Below are 24534 nucleotides of genomic sequence, written 5' to 3' on the forward strand. Positions count from 1 at the left end.
TTGTAAGTGGCATAACCCTGCAAAAATCGTTGGACCATGTAGTCTATTTGTGGTAAATTGGAGTACTTACAAAAGTGTTCCTCTGTCATGCTGTAGCGGACCAACTCGTGTCTCTGCGCCAGCTTATTGTTTGTTATCCGATCACTGCTCGTGCTTTAACGAAACGTGATTGAAGTTGAGCATTTGAAAGCACATTTGCATGTCTGGCTGTAGCTGAACGTGTAGAGATGCTCGCTGTTAGTTCTTAGCTCCCAGCATGTTCGGGTTCGAATACCGTCAGAGGCAACATGTAATTTTTAATTTTTGTCTTGGTTTTTATTAATTTCGAAAAAGCATTTGAGAAGTGAAGAACAAAAGCGTGTACAAACGAAAAAATATAACAACAATGCCATGGTTAATATGTTGGAGTAGTTTTGTGCTACTCTGATGTAATGCAGGGATGGAGTATATGGTCCTGCCCTAGGACATCGCAATGTTAATTGGACCATATTTTTTATATGAATTGTGGTTAATTTTGGAGTACTCTTTGGTCCTTAGGGAGTACTCTTTACACGCATGCATGGAGTAGGCGCGATTTTTGCAGGGAAGCTACTTTAGACCTCTTTTGCTTAAATGACCGGTTACTTGTAACCGAATTTATCTGTAAATCGTTCCATTGTCATAAACTAGTAGCTTTGTTTCTCAACCGATAATTATCACAAATTATCACTAATTTCTGCTGGAAAGCGTTTCTTAACCCAAAAAACTAGCAGAAACTAGCAGCTCTCTCTCGATCTTACGCTCTTCTTTTTTTGGCTCTCCTGCTAATTTCTGCTAGTAAAATTTTTACTAGCAGAAACTAGCAGCTGTCAAAATGGATAATCAAAAATTCGCGCCAAATACTTTCAATCAAGGTGTATTAAACAAGGTGGTGTTGGGGCGACAGCTGAGTTTTTCGCCGTGGAGGCCATTACGTCAAAATGATGTGTTTGTTGTAACTCATACCAATGACAGTATGGACATCAGCGTATAATTTGTTAGTGTAATTTTTTACTTATATACGGCCAACACCACCTTGTTAAATACGCCTTGATTTCAATAGTCAAATACACCGATCAGCTGATTACTTGCTAGTTTCTGCTAGTTTTGCGTTTCTTTACTTTTTCGTTATTCCGCTCTCTGTGAGCGTAATTCTTTCAATTCCCTCATTCTTCTTCTTCCTGATAATTATCTGCTAGAAAAGAAAAGAAACAAAGCCAATGACACAACCTTTTACCTTTCGTTGGTGAAGCTCAACGAATAACCGAAGCGTTGAGCTTCATGTAACCGGTCACTTTAGCACAAGAACCCTGCAAAAATCGTTGGACCATGTAGTCTATTTGTGGTATATTGGAGTACTTACAAAAGTGTTCCTCTGTCATGCTGTAGCGGACCAACTCGTGTCTCGGCACCAGCTTATAGTTACCCGATCACTGCTCGTGTTTTAACGAAATGTGATTGAAGTTGAGCATTTGAAAGCACATTTGCATGTCTGGCTGTAGCTGAACATGTAGAGATGCTCGCTGTTAGTTCTTAGCTCCCAGCATTTTCGGGTTCGAATGTCGTCAGAGGCAACATGTAATTTTTAATTTTTGTTTTTGGTTTTATTAATTTCAAAAAAAAAGCATCTGTGAAGTGAAAGACAAAAGCGTGTACAAACGAAAAAATATAACAAAAATGTCATTGGAGTATGTTGGAGTAGTTTTGTGCTACTCTGATGTGATGCAGAGATGGAGTATATGGTCCTGCCCTAGGACATCGCAATGTTAATTGGACCATATTTTTTATGAGTTGTGGTTAATTTTGGAGTACTCCTTGGTCCTTCAGGAGTACTCTTTATATGCATGCATGGAGTAGTCGCGATTTTTGCAGGGAAGTGTTGGTAACTTATGTCAATTTCAACATAAACGGCTTATATGTTGATCACATAAGTAGGTTTTCGATATCACTTAAATAAGTATGTATGTACATATGTATGTGTGTATATGTATAAAAATGACAACTCCACTCAATTTCTTAGGAAAGAGCTCTTCGAGTTTTTTATCAATGCTACAAACTTTCTAAAATGGAGTTAGCATTTTTATACATAACCCTACGTATGTATGTATGTATGTATGTAAAAGCATATGTTGAAATGTAGTTTAATGTAAAATAGAGGGTAGTGATGGACACCAAAAACTTAATATCATGATATTTTGGCCGAAGCCAGCTATTAAATCCACCGGAATTTCACAGAAATATAATACATATGTATTTAATACTTATTATCAGCTCAATTTATGTTTTTATATACATACGTACATACTTTGAATATGTATCATAGTTGATATTTAGGTACAATTGTACCCTTCCGGTCCTTTTTAAGCTTGATGGTACTTTAGACTCTATTTTCGTACTTAAGGTATAACCATTAGCCATGTATCTTCTTATTGGCCATAGAATATTGTGAAAATCGCTATGCAAGTAAAATGCACAAATCATTTTGAAGTAAAAAAATTACAAAAAATAAGTGCTCTGATTGTGAATGAGCATTGGAAACTAGATTGGAGTTGCTTTAAAATACAAAAAAAATAGCTGTAAAAATCCTGTCCAAAACACTCCTTCACTTTTTCGAATGCAGATTGCTCACCAACATGTCAATACAATACTAATTAAAATGGCGCATTTTTCAATAAAGCACGTCAGCCGTTTGTCTTCTGATGTCACATTAGACAAAGAAATTCGTACTCTGTAAAAATTTAACACATTTAATTTATCTTTTTTAAACACATACATAATTATAATTTAGCGTATAATTCAATCGATGAGGATGTGTTTCTTGTTTGAACCATTTTCCTTACAAAAATTATTGTATATGCATGTAAATTTAATATAAACGTATTTGTTATACGCAAACCCATATGTGCTAATAAACTTATATAAGATCTCATTAACGATTTTAGTGAAATAGAATAGTACATACAAATGTAAAGATACTTTTTTGTTGAAAAAGGTACAATATTCATTCCATTTTAGGTACTCTTAAAAAATGGCAAATATCAACTATGTTATGTACGTATAGGCATATTCTAGTATGCTGATATTTTAAGTATGTATGTATGTAGTATATACAAGTGTGATGAACGAAAATCCACTTACATATATGCCAACACTTTTATTTTAAAAGGGGAGCCTTCTTTTCAAAAGTTTGCAAGTGAAGCACGTGTGTTTAGATGCCACTTGATGGTGTTTATTGTTATATTAATTTGTGTGCATGCAGACATAAAGTTACTTATTTCCAACCTCTTTTAAGTTTTATTTCCAACCAAAAGTTTGGATTGGGTTGTTTTCTCGTTTAATTTCTTTCCTTTCTGTTGTTTTAACATTTTTCTATTTAACTGAACTTAAACATTGCCGTTTTTATGATTATCATGATTAATACAAGTAATACTTAAATATCTATCTATGAACTTATGCAACATACACACATATTTATTGGTTTAGTTTATCTATTAACATTGTCTATTTTTAATATGTATATTTAACAGATCCAAACTTGCTTGAAACATTAAAATTATTTACGTTTACATATATTTAAATTGTATGTATACTATTTGATGTTATTGTAGCTTTAGATCGTTATTTTATTTTATTCAACTGTGTCCTGAATGGATTTTGTCTGTTAACGCTTATAGATGGATAATGGTAGCCGCGCAAGATTGAAATTCTTAATACTATACGTATGTATTTTATGTATATAGTTTTTATATGTATACTACATATGTAATGTATGTATGTATAGATATTTATATGTACATTATACATATGTAAGTATAATAGTAAAGAAAAATTTTTCTAATTCCATAAAATTAAACTATAGTGTAAAATTGCCGTTTGAGGCGAATAAATTGAATTATTATTAAAATAAGTAAAGGCAACAAAAAATAAACAATAACAAAAAAGCCAAATATTGTAAGTCATTTCTTAAATAAATAAAAAAATGTTGATAAAATGTACAACAAATGTTAAAGAACATAGCCGATTTTGCGTTCATAATAAAAATGTTCTTTGTTGTCGTGATTTTCACGGCTGTCATATCGTCGTTCTCGTACTCGACTTTGAGGGCAGCAAGGATGTTATGTTTTGTAGTGTTTGTGGTGGTGTGGGTACTTAAGGAAAGAGTTGTATTGGCAGCGACGTTCGCATACGCACATCCGGTTCAGCGCTTGAGACTGTAGCGGGTAGCAAATGATTGTTGATATTGATGTTGCTGTTATTGGCAGTTGTAACAACCTGTGTTTGTTGTTGCAGTTGCAAGTGTACATCAGCATCCGTGTTTGCACCATATTTATGGTTGCCACTCAACGGCGCATGGATAATTTTGCTGCCACTGGCAGTGTTTTGATAGTTCTTGCTAGCAGAGATTTTACTTAAATTATTTAGTGGCTTCACAACAACGGAGGTGGCTACGGCAGTTGCTGGTACAGAAGCTGCCGAACACTTGTATTTATTAATAGTATTTCTGGTGGAATTATGGCCAAGATTATAGTTGCAGCATGTTCGCTTGTACTTTGTATTGAAATAGGTTGACGCTACCTGTGTTTCTGTGCTTCCCAAATCTATTGCTAGAGACTTTAATTTAGCTCCCGCTGCTAGCTCTGTCGTTGCTGTTGAAGTAATTTTCGCTGCTACCGCTGTCGCTGTCGCTGTCGCCGTCGCCGCCGTTTCCGTGGTCGCCGACGCTTTGGGCCTTTTTCAGTCACCGAATCGACTACAAGCTTTCTTCCACCTACACTGAGTGCACCATTGATCACGACGATGCATACCATATACTTTGCGGCACTTCTTGTTCTCGCCTCGAGTGCGTCTATTTGGTGAGTTCGGTGAGTGCTTAGTTGTTGTGGCAACTGCTACATGTTGTGCATGCTGCTGTTGATGGTGATGAGATGCCTGTTGTTGCTGTTGCGGTAGGTGGTTTATATGTGTGGTGGGGAGTGTCACTATAGCGCCGGCAGTGTTTGAATGCGTCGTTTGCTGATGACCATGAATGTGCTGCAGTTGCGATTGCTGTTGTTGCTGCTGATGGCTTGGATAATTTGGCGTGATAGTTACTGCCGGTACTTGTTGATGTTCTTGCTGCTGGTTGTGATGGGCACTGTTATGCGCCGTCACCGTGACATTTTGTTGAGACAGTTGCTGGAGCATATTGTTGGCACTGTTATTGGGTATGATGGAATTGCTTTGATTGCTGCATGTGTTGCTAGTGGTACTGCCGTTGCCATTGCTGCTTATGCACGTATTCGGGCTACTGCTATAATTGTGATGGTACGTTGGCGATGGATATGGAGCGGTCGACTGGGACGGACGTGGCGATGATCGAGCATGTTTAATATATTGCGGTTGCTGATGACTTGAATTTGTTGTCACCGATGCAGTGGCAGTTGGCGCGGCTGGTACTACTGGTACTGACGATGACTGCCAGTAGGTGTGATGAGTGAGCGGTGAAGTCGAAACACAATTATTCTGCATTTGCTGATTATTTTGGTTATGGCTGCTATTGCTATTCGTAATATAAGTGCCGCAGTGGTATACTGTCTTGCTGCTGCTTAGATTTTGACCCAGGTTTTGTTGAAGTTGCTGCTGATTGACACGTCCTTGCCTGTGGGTGGGAAAACAACAAATGTCATTTATTGTTTAACAATGAACGTGTGCTTATGTGAGGTCATGATTCAATAATACAAGGTTCGATAAACTGACAGTTGTCTCTCTCGCACCGCTCCCTTAGCAGTGGCACCGTGTTGCTTCTTTGCAAGTTTACATGGAAACAGTGTAGCTTTGGGTGAAATAAAAGTAAAGCTTCTGTGCAATATGTTTATTTGTATATGCATATGAAGCATATTTAACTGATGAAAACATAAGCATTGGACGTTTACATCAATCTCATAGTAGTCTTATTTTAATTTTGAGTCATTTTGCAGTTTTTATACAGCTAAATAGCATATAAATTACGTAATTCACGTAGATATATCAATATTACGTTCAACATTTCGTTTAAAATTCCAGATTTCCTGCAAATACATTAGAATTTACGAAAGGAATTTCACTACTAATTGCCTACTTTGCGTACTTTTCTACTACCATTTTCGAAACAAGGGATTGTATTCTTGCCCTTTCTCTGTCCTTCGTAAATGCAACCTTTTGTAAGGGAGTGTCAAACCGCAGCTGTCAATAATTATCTAACCTTGTATTATTGAATCATGATGTGAGGTTATGTTGATTGCTTGTGTTATAGGAACAGTGTTGCCAGAAGCTTTTGGACCAACCGGCTAAATTGGCAAAAATTAACCGACTAAAAACCACAACTGTTTTAATCAAATTTCACATGTTTTATTTAAATAGAAACAAGTTAAGGGGAAAAGTCTCCAAAACGGATCCACGCTTTGGAAAAAACAAAATATTAGAGAGTATAGAGGAGCTTTTTCAGATCTGAAGACCCCGCCCTCCGGAGGCTTATAGTTTTTAAGTAATTCGCATTTAAAGTTGCAAAAAATACCGAATTCAACCTCACTTTTGCCCTTGTACACCAACTGAACTGAAATGTCGGTGCTGTATTGGTAGAAAATGCCAAAAAAAACACAAAACGGAAACAATCTGCCTTATCCTGAGTTTCGCCTAAAAAAAAATTCACCCGAAAATTCGTCATCCGCCCATAGTAAAACCATGGAAACCAAGAGTGAAAAGTGAACCGGTTCGGGGAAAATGAAACTCGCGAAAATTTTTAATTTAAAATCGCGCGATTCATAATTTACCGAAGTATCAATTTTATAACAAAAAGCGCCGCGGTCAAAAACTTTTCATAAAAAATCGCGCGAATTTTAATTAAAAATTTTCATTATTTATCAAGTATCGAGATTATAATAAAAAGCGCCGCAGGCGAAAATTTTTAATTAAAAACCGCGCGATTTTTTATTAAAAGTTTTCATTATTTATTGAATTATCGATTTTATAATAAAAAGCGCCGCGGTTTAAAATTTTTCTTAAAAAATCGCGCGAATTTTAATTAAAAATTTTCATTATTTATCGAAGTTTTGATTTTATAATAAAAAGCGCCGCAGCCGATTTTTTATAAAAATTTTTATTATTTATCGAAGTATCGATTTTATAATAAATCAAAAACGAAAATGATATGGTTTATAGTTGTATTTTATAGCTTCGAGAAGTATGGCAGCACACATTTGCTCTTACTGTCGGCCATTGTTATTTCTGTTTGTTTGTGAAAAGTGGTAAAACGAGTTAACGGATTTATAAACGCGTTTTACTTAATTAATTGATGAATATATATTTATTAAAAGTATAAAATACGCACGTGAATAATGAAGATATTGTATATCAACCAAAATACAATTGATAAGTGGCATTTTGGACAAAAATTTGGGGGTGGTAGTGAAGATTATTTAACAACAAATTGCTTAAATACTATTAGCAACTACTTTGTGAGAGTGATATATTCATGCAGAGAAAGCCTCCCCCAACGTCCTGACCAAGTTTCATGACTAAATTCCATATACTTTCGCTGAAATCTCGATTGGTTCCGTTTTGGAAAGCCAACCCAAGTTAAGAATCCGAACAATGGAAAAATTACAACAAAAAATTTAGTTCGATAGAGGTTTTTGAGAAAAATATAACGGTATAATTTTTCTGAGGCAGAAGCAACAACTAAGGCACTCCGCACATTAAACGCCTACAAGAATGATAGAATACAAGATTGCGCCGATCAGAGAGGATTTTTGAGAATAACTTTTGTGTGACGTCACACTGGTGCAATTGCGAGAGAGAAATGCCAAAACGTGAGCAAGAATGGAAGAAGAAGAAAAAATGTTGCAAGGAAAACGTAAACAAGTTGCACCAGTGTGACGTCATGCAAACAACGATTCTGTCAAATTCGTTAAGAGAGGAATAGCGGTCCGAGATGGGCGCAACCTTTGTATTCTCTCAATCGTGAAACGCCTAGTCATAGTAGTGTAATCGTTCCGGCGTACTAAAGTATGAAGCTTTTATACCCAACACATGTATTTCAATGAAGCTCTGTATATTACGATTCATTGTAAGGCGCTTGCAGTTTTGAAATCGTCATTTGTTTATTTTTTGGGTTTGAAATAAAATTTATTTGTCAATTCATAAGAAAATAATTGGAAATGAACGATTTCGTGCAAATTGCATTAAACCACAAGCGTTTATGCAATATTTCGGAGCAGAAATATTTGCGGAAGTGCGTGTTGCGAAAGAACGGCCAAAAAATTTGTTATGTGTAGAAAGTGTTTATTAGCTGGTGACTTATGCAGGTCGTGCAAGTGTACAGAAGTCGAGTCGTCATGCATTCGTTTCGGTATGATGAAACGATTACTCTACTTTGATTAGGCGCGTAATGTGCCGAGTGCCTAAGGTAGTTACGAAAAGTCAAAGGTCAAATGCAGCGCTTTTTTCAAATTCATATATCTCGAAACCCATCGCACGGATTCTAAACATTTTGATGTAATTAAATAGAAAATGTGAGTGACTTTAATTACATATATAAATGATATTTTAATAAGTAAATATATTTGGTTTAAATTTTAAGCTTCATATGTTGAAAGTTTATTATTGAATAATCAAAACTTTCTTTTTGATAATATCAATTATATGATATTTTAATAAGTAAATATATTTGGTTTAAATTTTAAGTTTTTATATGTTGAACGTTTATTATTTAATAATCAAAAATTTTCTTTTTGATAACAAACAAATTCATTGAACCATAAATTGAACATCAAGAATTTAAACAAGTATAAAAAACATACAGGTAAAATACCCTACACATATAACTTCTTAAGTTTTAGCAAAAATCCAATTTATGTAAAAAAATTACAAACAATTTTAAACAAACACAATTTTCTTTAAAAAGTGCCTATTAATTACAGTTAAAAATCTTATAATAAATAGTGCACACCTCAAGCTTTCGATTGATATACAACATGTTGTGTTTAATCCTCGAAAATAGGAGTATTTCAAAAAATAACCCTGGTCGGACCAATGCCAGCTACGCTATCCACAGCATTTTTGCGCAAAACCTTTTTTTGGATAGGCCGCGCTTACGTGTTATAACCCTCACTAAGTAATATTCTCTATATCGTGTTATGGTATCAAATTAAAAAATAGTATTTCCTTCTTGTTTGAAAGTTTATTATTGAATAATCAAAAATTTTCTTTTTGATAACAAACAAATTCATTGAACCATAAATTGAACATAAAGAATTTAAACAAGTATAAAAACATATAGGTAAAATACCCTATATATACTCGCCCTCCAGTAAAACAATAAATTAATTAATGTTAAATGTTATTTTCCTTTTTGTACTTGGAATTGTTAGTGAATTAGATTTTTTTGTTGTATCAGAAATTATATTTGCAGGTTTGAGCAAATCTATTGAAACCGTTTTAATCATATTTCCATGTGGAATTTTGAATACTTTGTCATTTTTCGAAATAATTTTAAATGGTCCTTCATAAGGTGATTGCAAATTTGACTTGTGAATAACTTTAACAAAACCGTACTCACAAGTATCCAAATTTTTCGGAACAAAAGAGTATTCTTTATTGTTTGATCTAACATTTGAAAAATATTTTCTTGGCTTAGAAAGAGTTTCGTCTGTATTATTAACTTCATTATTATAACTTTTCGTAACAACTAATTCACCTGGTAATCTTAATGTTTGTCCATAAACTAATTCTGCAGAAGAGCATTTTAAATACTCTTTAATAGACGTACGTAGTCCTAATAATATCCAAGGAAGAATTTCAGACCAGTGGGTAGAATCATCTGAAGCAGTAATAGCAGTCTTTAATGTTCTATTAAATATTTTAATCATTCCATTTGATTGAGGATGATATGGGGACGTATGAATTTTGTGTGATCCTAACAATTTAGTTAATTCTCTGAACAATTTTGATATAAACTGTGATCCTTGATCTATTGTTATATAAAGTGGAATGCCAAAATCTCTAAGTGGATATGCCTCTGGCCAACGTGTATGTCTATCAATGATATTTAAAATGTAACGACTTTCTTTTGACACAGGTAATGGACCAACAATATCCATATGAATATGTTAATTTTTTGCAACGGCGTCTTAGTATGTTTAGAAATTTTTAATTTTTGACAACTTATACAAGTAGAAGTCCAATTATTTATCTCTTTGCGCATATTAGGCCAAAAATATTTTGATTGAATAAACGCCTAGTTGTACGTACACTTGGATGTGATAAAGAATGAATTTTATCAAAAATGATTTTTCTCATAGAATTGGGAACTAATGGTCTAAAAGGTTCTTTTAAATTACTGTTGGAATTTTGGTCAGATATTATGTCATAAAGTGTTTGATCTTTTTGTTCCTCGAATAATGTTTGAAAATTTATGTCTTGGGCTAAAATCATGTAAACATCTGGAATACGTATCAGCAACTATGTTTTCTTTTCCAGAAATATATTGTATGTCGTCTGTAAATTGTGCAATGTACTCTAAGTGTCGAATTTGTCGAGATGATCTGTCTGATTTAGAATTTAGTATATGTGTTAAAAGTTTATGATCAGTATAAACAGTGAATGTTCTACATCCTAGAAAATGTTTAATTGAATTGTATATCGCTAAAAGTTTTCTGTCAAATGTGGAGTAATTAATTTCTGTAGGGGATAATTTTCTTGAAAAATATGCAAGTGGTTCCAAAGTGTTATTACTCATTTGTTGTAAAACCGCACCGACTGCTACATTTGATGCATCGACAGCAAGTGATAATTAAACAATTTTTATCAAAATGAGTGAGTAAAGTCTTCTGTGTAAAAAGTTTCTTCACATTTTCAAAAGCCCTAGTTGTATTTTCTGCCCAATTTAATTGTTTAAGTTTATTTTTAGTTGCTAATGTTAACATTTCGTGCAGAGGACTAAGTTCTGCTGCTAATATTTTAACATATCTATGGTAATAATTAACCATGCCCAAAAATTGTTGTAATTTATTTATTGAAAGTGGTGTTTCAAAATTTACAATTGCTTCAACTCGTTCGACAGAAGGTCTGATTCCTTCACTTGAAATTTCATAACTTAGAAAATCTAATTTATTTGCTCCAAAAATGCATGTACTATGTTTAATATTCAAACTATATTTTTCAAGTCTTTCAAATACAGATTTTAAATGCTCAATATGTTGATCTTCATTACCACTTGCAACAAGAATATCGTCAATATAGACAAACACAAATTCTAAACCTGAAAATACTTCATTAATAAAACGTTGAAATGTTTGTGCACTATTTCGTAGTCCAAAAGGCATCCGTACGAACTCAAAAATTCCAAACGGTGTAGTAATTGCTGTATTATGTATTTGAAAATAATTGCTCTAATCTCTTCTCTTCGCTAAGAGAAAATCTTTCACATAAAACATTCTTAATTGTTTCATATTTGTTATTCAAAGTAGGCGGATTAATAACATCAATCATTTTAGAAATTGATTCTTTTTGAAGAAAAATTAAAACGTGTTGAAATTTGATATTATCATCACGTATGTTGTTAATTTCGAATTGTCCTTCTACAAGGAGAAACCATGCTTCAGGACAATCTTCCCAAAAATGAGGCAACTTAATAGATTTTGATAAATTTGCACTCAAGTTATTTTCATTTGGAAAAAAATTTGTGTGTATATTTTGTGAAATGTTTAAGTCTGAAGTGTGTATTAGGGTTTCATGTTGATTTTCTGTTGTTGTTGTGAAGTTGCGTGTACGTATTGGTGATCTTTGCATTTTGAAATAAACTGGAGAAGTGTACAAAATAAATATAAATAATTTTAGTTAACACAAATAATATTTATGTATATATTTATAAAAATTAATTATATTAATGTACAATTATTTATATTAATTGCAATTAATAATTCTAAATTTCTTTTAAATATTTTTGTTTTAAAATTTAATTACATTAAAAATAGTAGATTGTTAAATCTGTAATTAATTATAAATTAATTTGTTAATAAATTTGATTTTAAAAGCAAATAAAAAAAGTCAGAGAGTAACTTTTAAAATATTAACAAAAACTGAATAAATAAACAAAAGATTTCAGACACGAACTTTTTCTTTTTTTTTATTTTTATTTTTTTTTTTTAAATAAAAACAACACTAATTTAATTCCTTAGTTACCTGTGACAGCAAAACTAAAATAATTTCTGTGACTGTAGGCCTGATTATACTTTCTTGGATGGAAATTGCGTCTGTTGTTCATATGCTTGCACATATGATTGTTATTGTGGTGGTAGTTGCTAATTCGATACAAATTTCGTTGGCGCTTGATATGGTGGGGTCGACTGAGAAGTTGGCTGAACCTGCGTTAAATGCGGCGTTGACTGCTGTTTTGTTTGATGTTTTTGCATCTGTATGTGGGAACAGAGTACGAAAATAAACTGTACGAAACAATTCCCATTTGCTCATCGATCATCATATCATTTGTGGTTTTGTACAGTTTTGTACATAGTCAGAAACAATTTGTAAGATTCACTGTCATTTTCCCCAACTAGAAACGTTTGCTTTTCATTTGTGACAATTGTGCCATAGGGTGATATCACAAATGTTTCAATTACGTGAAAAATATTTTTTTCTGTAAATTTTCATATCCAATTCAATTAAAAAACATTTTTATTTTTTTATTCATTGCAGCTATTTGTTTTGTGTTTAGTTATTGGATATGTGTACATACATATATATATTTTTCTCTGCACGATTCATTTCGTTTGTTGTTTCGTCTGTAACTACTAAACTACTGTAGTGTACTATCGCCAAAGTGAACTCAGCCGTTTTGTTTTCGTATTGTACCGAACTGTTGAAGTAATAAACGAAACGAAATAGTAACGTACAATATAGTTTATTTTCGTACCCTGTGTGGGAAGCATTGCCCTGCGCCAAATTTATCAACGAAATTGCACGACCATGCTGTTCATAAGAGTCATTCTGTCCCGAATGCTTATTTAAAATGGAACAAGAGAACACATTCTTTTAAAAGTATTCATCATCAACGTCTTGTAGACCCGAACGTTTTTCTCAACCCTGATGCCTTAGTGATAAACGACTTAGTGCATCTAGTGGATATTTTTTGCTCATTTATCTGGGCTTGTCCTGCAGCCTGACTTGGTGTAAGGCTCACTTCACTAGCTTTGCAAATTTGTTGATTTTGTTTGCACAGGATACACCAGGATCGCCAATATATCGTGTTATGATATCAAATTAAACAATAGTATTTCCTTCTTGTTTGAAAGTTTATTATTGAATAATCAAAAATTTTCTTTTTGATAACAAACAAATTCATTGAACCATAAATTGAACATAAAGAATTTAAACAAGTATAAAAACGTATAGGTAAAATACCCTATATTCTCCTTTCTGTGTTGCCGAAGAAGAGGGGCGCAACACCATTTTGCACAGAACACCTTCTGCGTTGGCGGCCTTCGGCCGCACTTAGGGATTATAACCCTTACTAAGCAGAATTCTCCTTTCTGTGTTGCCGAAGAAGCGGGGGCAAAACCTTTTTGCACAGAACACTTTCTGCGTGGGCGGCCTTCGGCCTCGCTTAGGGATTATAACCCTCACTAGGTAGAATTCTCCTTTCTGTGTTGCCGAAGAAGAGGGGCGCAACACTTTTTTGCACAGAACACCTTCTGCGTTGACGGTCTTTGGCCGCGCTTAGGGATTATAGCCCTCGCTAAGTAGAATTCTCTTTTCTGTGTTGCCAAAGAAGAGGGGCGCAACACCTTTTTGCACAGAACACCTTCTGCGTTGGCGGTCTTCGGCCGCGCTTAGGGACTATAACCCTCACTAAGTAGAATTCTTCTTTCTGTATTGCCGAAGAAGAGGGGCGCAAAACTTTTTGCACAGAACACCTTTTGCGTTGACGGCCTTCTGCCGCGCTTAGGGATTATAGCCCTTACTAAGGATTATAACCCTTACTAAGGATTATAACCCTTACTAAGAAAAAGGTTTTGCGCAAAAATACTGTGGATGGCGTAGCAGGAATTGGTCCGACCAGAGTTATTTTTTGAAATACTCTGATCTGCGAGGATTAAACACAACATGTTGTATACCAAACGAAAGCTTCATTTGTGCACTATTTATTAATAAGTTTTTTAACTGTAATTAATGCGGTACTTTTTAAAGAAAAATGTGTTTGTTTAAAATTTTTCGTAACTTTTTTTACATAAATTGGATTTTTGCTAAAACTTAAGAAGTTATATATAACGTTTACATATGTAGTTCAAGCGACTCACATTTCCTTTTAATGATATCAAAGATTTTAGAGTCCGTGCGAAGGTTTTCGAGATATTTGGATTTAAAAAAGCGCTCCATTTGACCTTTGACTTTTCATAACTGCCTTAGTTGTTGTTTCTGCATTAATAAAAGTATATTGTTTTATTTGTCTCAAAAACCTCTATCAACACTCATACCCATTTTTTAGTTTTTGCAATGTTCGGATTCTTAACTTATACCTTTAAACAAATCAAAAGTAGAAAGACCTATTTCTGGGAGAAGTAGCAAGAACTTGCAATTAGGATAAACATATGATTGCGAGACATGGCTGGATTTTTTGTGGACGATAAATTGAATAAACTAGTTAGTTAAATTTAAACACTTACAAACTTAAGCGTTTTTAAAATGAAAAATGTAACTAAATCCTGGTTTTCTTAATTAATTTAGTTGATTCCAATGATTTGAAAGGTACTCGGCTGAAAAAACTGTGTTCGTAATCGGAATGCAATCTCAACCAGACTAGTGTTGGTTTTTTAAGCTCAAGTTGGCCTACGGTTTTTGGAATTTAAATAAGTTCTCAGCAAAGCATTTGATTTCATTGAGCGAAATGTCAAATCAAAATGTCACGCAGAACAAAAATTGGAAATTGAGTTAACTTTATACGCACGCCGTTCATACAAATTGTATGTGCAGGAGAAATTTTTGACAGTAAATTGGCGGCGTGCTTGAATATTATTAGCCTGTTAGTCAAAAATGGAAACATCCATATATATTTGAATTTTAAGAAAACAAGGCAATCGGCTAATCGGCTAAACCAAAATGTCTCCGGCAATTTGCTATCGCAACCGCAAAAGATTAAAATGGCAACACTGTACGGGACATTTGGGAAAAGACTTGCCCAACTAAAACTGCTCGCTAATCTTTAAAATAACATAACTCAAAACTGCGATGTGTTATAATGGTATTTTAGTTGCGATCCCATACGAGTCCGGACTAATCAGAAATAGTCAGATTTTACTGGAAATCGATCCCGTACTGGGTTCTCTTAGTATTGAGTGGATAAAAAAGAGGGTAAATAAGGTAATTTCTCTGTCAGAAAATACCAGTTCTAGTGGGACGTTTTTTTGCTAGTTGATTCTGGTAACTTAAAGGGAATTTACATGAGGCGATTTTTAGTTGAAAGCAACAATCGCCTGGTGTAAACGGCCTTTCAACTAATCGCTTTCAATGAAGTTGATCGGCTGCCTACTTTTGTTCAACTTTTGGTTCAACTAATCGGCTGTGAAAGTTGAATCATGTAAATTCCCTATTAGGGTTTACACCATGATCCAACTACACAAGATCTGACCAGATGAAGCAAAAGAAAAAAGTAATTTTCTGGCTGACGTTTGTAATTTGGGCGCCATGTTATTTTCTTTGAAAAGTAAACAAAGAATATGAAGACGAAGCATAAAGAAAAAATGCAAGCAATGTTGTAGCACATGTTTGTGTTAACCAATTTATTATTTTTGTACGTGTTTTTGCATCCAATCACCGCGCACTTCACTTTAATTACATTTGCACAAAAAATTTATTGAAAATCGCTTAAAAATCACTGAAATAAAACACCGACAAAATACACATAAAGAAAGGAGCAAAACAGAAATAGCAAACTTAAAAATTACAAACGTCATACACTTTTTTCTCAATTGCCATTACAAAAGGCTGCTTCTCAACCGGTCAGATCTGTTCTAATTGGTTCATGGGTTTATACCGACCGGACAATACTGTCATGACAATAGGAATGTTTGATATCGTATCGATTATTATGAATATCGATATATCATGGCACGATAATCGATTTTTTGAATCGATATTCCAAGGTCGATATATCGAAGACATCGATACTTTACCCGCAATATCGATATTTAAGTTGAATTTTTTTTTCATCTACAAAAAAGTGTATGGGAAAATACTAAAGAAGGTTTAATCAGCGCTTGTGTGAATTATTTAGCTATTACGTTTGACAAACCACTTGAGTCGACCGGCATGCCGTTTTAATCCTCAGTAAATATACAAGTTGGAAATAACACAATTAGGTGAGTTGATAGGCAGGTCTAATATTCTATTCAATTGGAAGCATGATTTTCAACATCGATTTTTTCGATATCGATATTGTTCAGCCCGATATATCGCCATATCGATTTTACATGCAATGAATTAATTCGATTCATGATATCGATACTTTCTTAAATATCGAACATTCCTACATGACAATAGCAATAAATGCATACTTTTCCATTGGAACAATTTTGGCAACTAATACGTATATCTTCATTATCTTGACAGCATTGTCCAATGTAAAAGGTTTGTTCTTAACAGCGGTCGTCCCTCGTATTTCTGCCATGAAAAACAGCTTCTCAAAATACAATCGCCGTTCGGAGTCGGCGTAAAACTGTAGGTCCCTCCGCTTTGTGTGACAACATCCACAAATCGGAGAAGAAGCTCGGCCAAACACTAACATATGTGTAAGCGCCAATCTATTATTATTATTATTGTCCAATGTAAACGCGCCGTAAATGTGTCAAACGATCAATCGTATTGTTTTTGACAACCAAATTATAACAAAAGAAAATTGTACTCTGCCAACATGATGCAATAATACAGGTGTTATCAGTTGGCAACTTCTCGCTCTAATTCCGCCATATTGACTGCCTTAGGTGAGACAGTGTTCCTTCTTTAACAATTCTTTGCCTAATAATATAGTTGAATATTTTTTTATTTTTTCTCAGTATACACATTTTTTTTCTTAAAAAGGTATTTTATCTTATTTTATTTCCTTTCATTACGAATATACTATAAAAAAGCAAATTTTGTTTAGGAAAAAATGTGAAATTTTATATTTTTCCCCCAAATGGGGCTTAATTTCTTCCCGTTTTTCTTCTCGTTCTACTGAGCTAAGGCAGTGTCAAATCGAGCTGTCACAATTGATACCACCTTGTATTATTGCATCATGTTGAAAAGTATTTTTTAATTGTTTAAATGGATTCTAATGAATTTGAAGGTATTTTTGGTTATTTACATGTGTGAGCTGAGTGTATTTACATAAAAAATAAGCAAAAATTCACAACCAAAATATGGAGGTTGTGTTGAAGTTTTTGGACTTTTACCCCTTTTGAAGAAGGTGTGCGATATTTTTACATCAGTGCAAACCACTCTGCCCATTACTTTAGACCGCTCTGCTAGACTATAAAATTGTGAATGGGTTGCGCCTTAAATTACTACCCTTTATTATTTAAAAGGAAGATCTAATAAAATCGATTTATCGGCCAACCAGTTGGCTAACCGCTAGAAGTTGGTGGTAAATAAGCCGTGTGTAGGCAATTGGCAAACCTGCGTCAAGTTGTTATTCAGGTTGGAGTAAAATCAAAAATTTTTGATTTTTGAGGCAGATTGGTCAACTTGTTGCTCTGTGTGTAGACAAGTTGGCAACCTTAAATGCGATTTCATTTTTTTAAAGGCGCATCAACGTTAACATGTGTTTTTCGGTTCGTTACGCTAGTGAAAATGCGTATAAGTTATGAAAATGGGGGCGGTAGCAATAACAAATACATAAAAATGAGAAGCATTCCTAGCATAGCTCAAAAGTTTGCCAGTGGTGTTGTGTTGGTCACAGTTCAAAAAGTCTCACTCAAATGAATTCGGCCAACTGGTTGGTGCGTTTGTAGGGAATTTCGTTAAGTAGGTTGGTCTACTGGTAGGCCGATAAATCAATGCGTGTGTAGGGTCTTAAATGAACGCACGGGATTAAACGCGTCCACTTTATTCTACTAACTGACATAAACTGAATTGCGAACGGTACAAAACGATGAAAGCATTCCTTTCAAAGACATTTTCAATTGTATAAGCATCAATGAAACTCAATTTATTTTTTATTTGCCTAAGTTCAAACAGTATGCTCGCGATACATGTATGTAACATACGTCGTGAAACACAAAAAAGCTAACGGAAGTGGAAATTGTATTTCTATTATTAAATACTCTACACTTTTGTCAGTTGTTGCCTCACAAATATAATTATGCGGTAACTCGAACGAATCATTACTTTTTAGCTGGGTATTTCTTTCAACTTACTTAAAATTTCCAACTATTTTTCTTTGGTATTCCGGATCTTCATGCGGTGGGCGCGCCATATCACGGTGGCTGAGTGTGGGAGTCGATGTAGTGCTCGGCGTTTTGCTATCTTCATCCTCGTCTTCGATTTCCGTATAGTAGAATTCTTCTTCGTGGTCATTTTCGCTACATGATTCATCATAATCTGCAGAACGTCGTGCCTTTTTATTGCTGTAATTAGAAATATATTGCTAGGTTATGTAAGTATGTACTCACATATCGTTATAAGCATGAATATGTTAATGATTAAAAAAAAAAATTAAAACTTTGTGTTGCTGTAACAGTAATTGGCTTAAAAACACGTGAATAATTGTGCACGCTAACTGCCGTTTGTTTGCGAGGAGCATGAGTCTAAGAATTCGTGCATTCAAAATTTACGATTACAAATCACGCCAAATGGCACCAATACTTACAATATGCTATTCACGTACATATAAGTTTTTCTAGTGCTTTAATTCATCTCGTGTATGACGAACACAAAAATTGTGCATGCATAACTACTCTCGTGTGTTTTGGCCCATTCAAGGAATCTATTACAATTTGTACAATGCAACCTCGCTGGTTATAAGCAACTGCTAAACAGAGATGGCAATGTTATGTAGAGCAGCTACACAGGTATTGCTGTGCCAACAGTGAGGAAAGAAATAACGCGATTGTTCATTTCGCATTCGTGTAGTTGATTTGTCGCCGTGTGGTGCTGCTATTAAAGTAAAGTTCTTGTTTTTGCGAATATATTTTGTGGGGAGATATATGCTATTGCAAATAAATGCTAATAAAATAGTTTCAAAGTATGAAAAAGTTCTTAAAGTAGTTTCTGAGAATGAATTAGAGCTTTATGTTAAAATATTTGCTGGCAAATTTTGTAATCGAGTAACCTAAAACGTGTTCGCAACAAAGAAACCTCTGTAAAAGAAGAAGACAAAACGCCATCAATCGAAGGACGGCCAACAAAGCTGGGAAAACTGCAGACAGCAAATCAATAGCAAATAAAATTTAACCCATCGATAATTACAATACTGGTAGATATTTCTGACGGAAATATTAAGTGACTTGCGATTATATCCATTAATAATCTCCTTTCGATTTAATACATTAGCCCCAAAGTTCACCGTCACTATTGGGATTAAAGGTACTTTTGGATCAAGTACCTACATATATTCTTCAGCAATTGCGTCTACATATATGTACATTTGTATACTGTGCAGTCATTACTCTGGCATTGCAGCTTAGGCACTGCACGAGCGTAAATTGTTTTATAATCTAAGAAATTTAGAAAAGCGCATTATTTGGTTGGAGGAACGTAAAACGACGTCGTTAGCAAAAACTCAGTAAAGTCAATTAATAGTTAGTAAGACAAAAGAATTGTAGCGGCATCATTGAAAATTGTGGCATTCGTGAATTCAGAGCAAACATGTCAACAAATATCGATAACGCTCCTGACCGTGTAGAACGTAACAATTCGTCTTCATCCCTATGTGTATTAAACGCTAGTGGTCATTGTAAAACTAACAGTGGCGTATTTATAGTCTCCAACAATGGGGGCACCAGTGGTGGGGGTAATGGAGGTCTTGGTGCAAACGGCACTTGTAATTTTAATGGTGTCGTAATAAGCGAAGTTGTTGATGAAGCGAAACTTAAATTTAGTAGCAAATATAAAAACAGTTGTACGCTACTATGCATATACGATCCCCAAGGAGTTTTGCTTAAAATCACCCTTGGTAAGTACAGTACTTATTATTTATTAACACATATAAAATTATGATAGTGTTTTAAATTTTTAAAATTGTATAATCTTTGCTCTGCTAATGCACATATCTCGCTTTTTTTAGATAATGATACTTCGAATGTACTCAAAGAGTACTTGCTTACTTACGACACAGATGCTGCTCAAATAGGTCGCCAAACGTTTGCACTTTCTTTGGATGGTGATAATTTACTTATGCGCTTTACATCAGTTTATGGTAAGATATAAATATTACACATATATATAGTAACAAAAATCACTAACACAATTAATTGGATTTTATAGAACAGCAGCGGTTTCGAAAGTTAGTCGATAGCGTAAAACATCTCCGACCAAAATCAGTATTTTCACAACGAACTGAAGAGTCTTCCGCTTCACAGTATTTCCAATTTTATGGGTATTTGTCGCAGCAACAGAACATGATGCAAGATTACGTTCGCACCAGCACATACCAGCGCGCAATACTCGGCAATTCTCTTGACTTTCATGTAAGAAATTTTTGCCTTAAGCTTTACATAAAATACTTATAGTTTACTTCATCTTGCAGAACAAAATAGTGTTAGATGTGGGGGCTGGTTCGGGTATTCTATCGTTTTTCGCAGTTCAAGCGGGGGCTGCTAAAATATATGCAATAGAAGCATCTAATATGGCACAATACGCACAGCAACTGGTAGATTCAAACAATGTCCAAGACAAAATTTTTGTTATGCCTGGTAAAATAGAAGAAATTGATATTCCTGAGATGGTTGACGTAATTATATCAGAGCCAATGGGATATATGCTCTATAATGAGCGCATGCTGGAAACGTATCTGCACGCCCGAAAATGGTTGAAACCTAATGGAAAAATGTTTCCTACACATGGTGATTTACATATAGCACCTTTCTCTGATGAATCACTCTATTCAGAACAATACAATAAAGCCAACTTCTGGTATCAGTCTGCGTTCCATGGTGTCGATTTAACTACGCTACACAAAGAAGGCATGAAGGAGTACTTCCGTCAGCCGATTGTCGACACTTTCGATATACGTATTTGTATGGCAAAATCAGTGCGGCATGTTTGTGATTTTCTCCGAGACAATGAGAATGATTTGCACAATATAGGTATTAAAATCGTAAATAGTATTACTTTATGGAATGTTAATGTTTTTTTTTGTTTACTTCAGAAATACCTCTACAGTTCCATATTTTGCAAACCGGTATCTGTCATGGTCTCGCCTTTTGGTTTGATGTCGAGTTTTGTGGTTCTAGCCAGCAGGTTTGGCTCTCTACATCGCCAACAGCACCACTGACGCACTGGTACCAAGTCCGTTGTCTACTACCAATGCCTATATTCATAAAACAAGGTCAACTTTTGACGGGACGTGTTTTGCTTGAGGCAAATCGAAGGCAGTCTTACGACGTGACAATCGATTTGCACATCGAAGGAACCTTAATATCATCCAGTAATACATTGGATTTAAAAAATCCTTACTTCAGGTACACAGGTGCCCCGGTTCAAGCACCACCTGGAACTAGTTCACAAAGCCCATCAGAGCAATACTGGTCACAATTGGACGCCACCCAGGGAGTTAGAAATGGTAATTATGTTGTATTATTTTCTGGATCAGTGTACTAATTTATGAATATGCATTTTATCTTAGCAAACAACTTAGCAAATGGTATAACTGTTAATGGGCTTTCGGAAACTTCAATGGACATCACTCATACGCTTATGAATCCACACAATTAAATGAAGCATATACAAATACTGGCGAGTTAAGAAGAAAAACAATTTTAAATTTTTAAGTGAAACGCTTGGTTTATCACAGTACCAAATAAGTTATCATTCATGCATCAAGGTTAACTCTAATCTAATATTTATTTTTTGTTTATGATAAATGCTTGTAATGCTCGGTAGGTACACACAAACACAAAGGACTTTTAAAAATGGACGAAAATAATGCTTTAGAAATTTCTTTTGTGATTATTTGCCAGGAATTTATATAATCTCGAAATAATTGTTGTAAATACACGTATACAAGTAACATTTATTTTAAGTGCAACTATTCATACACCAACCTATAGAAACTGTTTAGTAATATGAAGAAATTGCAGTGATTGGCGTTATATGCTAAACATTAAGGAACAATCATGGCAGACTAAAAATGTATAGATGTTGTGCTTCTTTAGTAGCACTTGCACTAAATAAATCATGTGTTGAATTACTCATATAAAATACAAAGTAGCTTAAATGCACGCGCCCTATGCTCATAGCTATGCGAAATTTTTAAGGATACTTTTTCGTGTAATCAAAAAATATGTTTATTACAGTAGGAAAATATGGTAAGCGCTTGAATTAGATTTGAAAAAATTCGAATTATGTTGGCCTAAAAATTGAACATACCCCGCGTTAAAGTTCGATTGGTAAAAATTATTTCCCAGGGTTAGTAGCTAAGCATTTTACGCATTTACATAACGTTTTATCCTTAAAGAGACTGTATCTGTTCACGTATTTCAAGTTTAATTAAATATTTTTAATTTGCTGTGCTTTCGTTTACAAACATTTTTGTTTTATTTTTTAGCCCTTTAGAATTCCTTCATCGCCCGCAAAATGAATTCAATTAGTTAAAATTTAAATATTTATACTTATTTATATTAAGCATATCAATAATTTCCATCTTAGTTAAATTTTTAATTTTGGGTAAGACTAAAGAGCCAGGCGTTTTTTTGCTTTTATGTATATTAGCACTATACGTACCACGTTTTATCAATAGTCTTTATTAATATAGGCTGTAGTTCATAGTTCCTAGTTGTAAGCATCTACGTATCTCTAATTTTCATAAACATTTTAAAAACCGTGGCGAGCTGTTTACATTTAAGCATTAAATAATATAAAAACAATATTTAAAAATATATACAAATATGCTCCATGTATCCATGTATAAAACTACGCATTTCATATTTACATTATTCAACGAATTAAAACAATTTGTAAATTATTCCTTCTCCCCATTTTTCAAGAGTTGGAAATTGTAATCATTTACAGTTTTTATTATAAATATTTCCTTAATATCGAGCAAAATTCAATTACGTAGATTGTTAAGTTAATTTTTAAAGAAAAAAAAAATATACCCCTATATTTGAACAACAAAATTTCAAAGCTAGAATCTAAATAAAACAAAAACAATACTAATCCTACTTAGTTAGATATTTAATTTTTAAACATATGCATACATATTATCATTGTATTGTATAACCATTCGATGTTTAAGTATATGAGAAAGGATGATATTGAAATAAAGTCCGCTTTGTATTAGTGTGCAGTGTTGTAAGATCTATATCTATAATTATAAACGCGAAAATAGATTTGAATGAAAAACAACAATTTGATTTTTGTAATTACTCGTCTATGTTAATGTAAAAACCTTGGACGCATGTAATGCTTCGATTTGCAATTGTGGGCGATGGTTAATGAAAAGGCTTCCTGAAGTGCAGTGCTAGAGTATAAAACCTTGGCCTCAAATACATACTAACATTAGCACATAGGCACGAGTCACGAATGATAACGGATACGCGGGGGTATTCGCCCTGCACAAATGGCTTACACTAATGATGTTTGTATGTACGTACATATATTGGTGGTTCGTCCTTTTTTTCATTTAGAAACTTGCAGTGTATGTACTGCATGTACATATGGGCAACAACGTTCATATCCATATTTACACACATATACTATATATCTGTTGTCATAAGGAATAACCGCCTAAGTCGACCTAAGAAAGAATTTAGTTATATATGCTATCATAGTTGCAGATACTATTCCATGTGTATGTGAAACTCGCATCTCGTTAGCTACGCTATTTAAAAAGTTATAAATGAAAATATTTTGGTTTCCCCATAAGGTTACATTTGGATCGCAATGTTAACCATATGGGAAAACCAAAATATGTTCGTCTATCACATTTTAAATTGCCTAGCTTGCGAGATGGGGATTTCACATGCACATGGAATATTAGTTTCAGAATACGATAGCATGTATAACTTAATTCTTTCTTAAGTCGACTTAGGCGGTTATTGCTTATGATCACAGATATATGTAGGTGTATATGTATTTCTTATGTGTACCTGGCCCAGATTTTTACATCAGTGCAAGTGCAACTAAAAGTAGAACCAATCGGGAGATAGACGAGGAATTGTCTCTGCGGCAATTACTATGCCGCTATTTGAGTGGTTGTGGTCGTAATGACAGGCGGTGTAATGGATGTGTGTGTAGGTTGCAACGATTGCAGCGAGCATTTACTACTAGTGCCTTGCACATATGATGTACATATGTAGCTGCTCTTTA

The 24534-nt window shown here is 34.1% G+C and overlaps 2 protein-coding genes across 9 annotated transcripts in view; one reads left to right on the forward strand and one right to left on the reverse strand.

The window, feature by feature from the left end:
- Window positions 1–2082: 2082 nt before the first annotated feature.
- LOC118746592 (zinc finger protein 704-like) overlaps window positions 2083–24534 on the reverse strand; it is a 308567-nt gene continuing 286115 nt past the window's right edge. For all 8 annotated transcript variants that reach the window (XM_036480435.1, XM_036480488.1, XM_036480475.1 and 5 more), the window contains 2 exons: window positions 18423–18632; window positions 2083–5656 (listed from right to left, as the gene is read on the reverse strand). In XM_036480435.1, the coding sequence (XP_036336328.1) occupies window positions 4753–5656; window positions 18423–18632 (1114 nt within the window). In that variant the 3' untranslated portion in view covers window positions 2083–4752. The remainder of the gene's footprint in view (window positions 5657–18422; window positions 18633–24534) is intronic.
- Window positions 19092–23574, forward strand: LOC118746639 (histone-arginine methyltransferase CARMER). Its single transcript, XM_036480501.1, has 7 exons — window positions 19092–19480; window positions 19558–20179; window positions 20291–20422; window positions 20491–20693; window positions 20753–21311; window positions 21374–21787; window positions 21851–23574. Exons 2-7 carry the CDS (start codon window positions 19873–19875, stop codon window positions 21937–21939), a joined length of 1704 nt encoding a protein of 567 aa, XP_036336394.1. The 5' UTR covers window positions 19092–19480; window positions 19558–19872; the 3' UTR covers window positions 21940–23574.

Source organism: Rhagoletis pomonella, unplaced genomic scaffold (assembly GCF_013731165.1).
Source record: "Rhagoletis pomonella isolate Grant_MI unplaced genomic scaffold, Rhpom_1.0 Rhpom_scaffold_00001, whole genome shotgun sequence".
In the NCBI taxonomy this organism is placed as follows: domain Eukaryota; kingdom Metazoa; phylum Arthropoda; class Insecta; order Diptera; family Tephritidae; genus Rhagoletis; species Rhagoletis pomonella.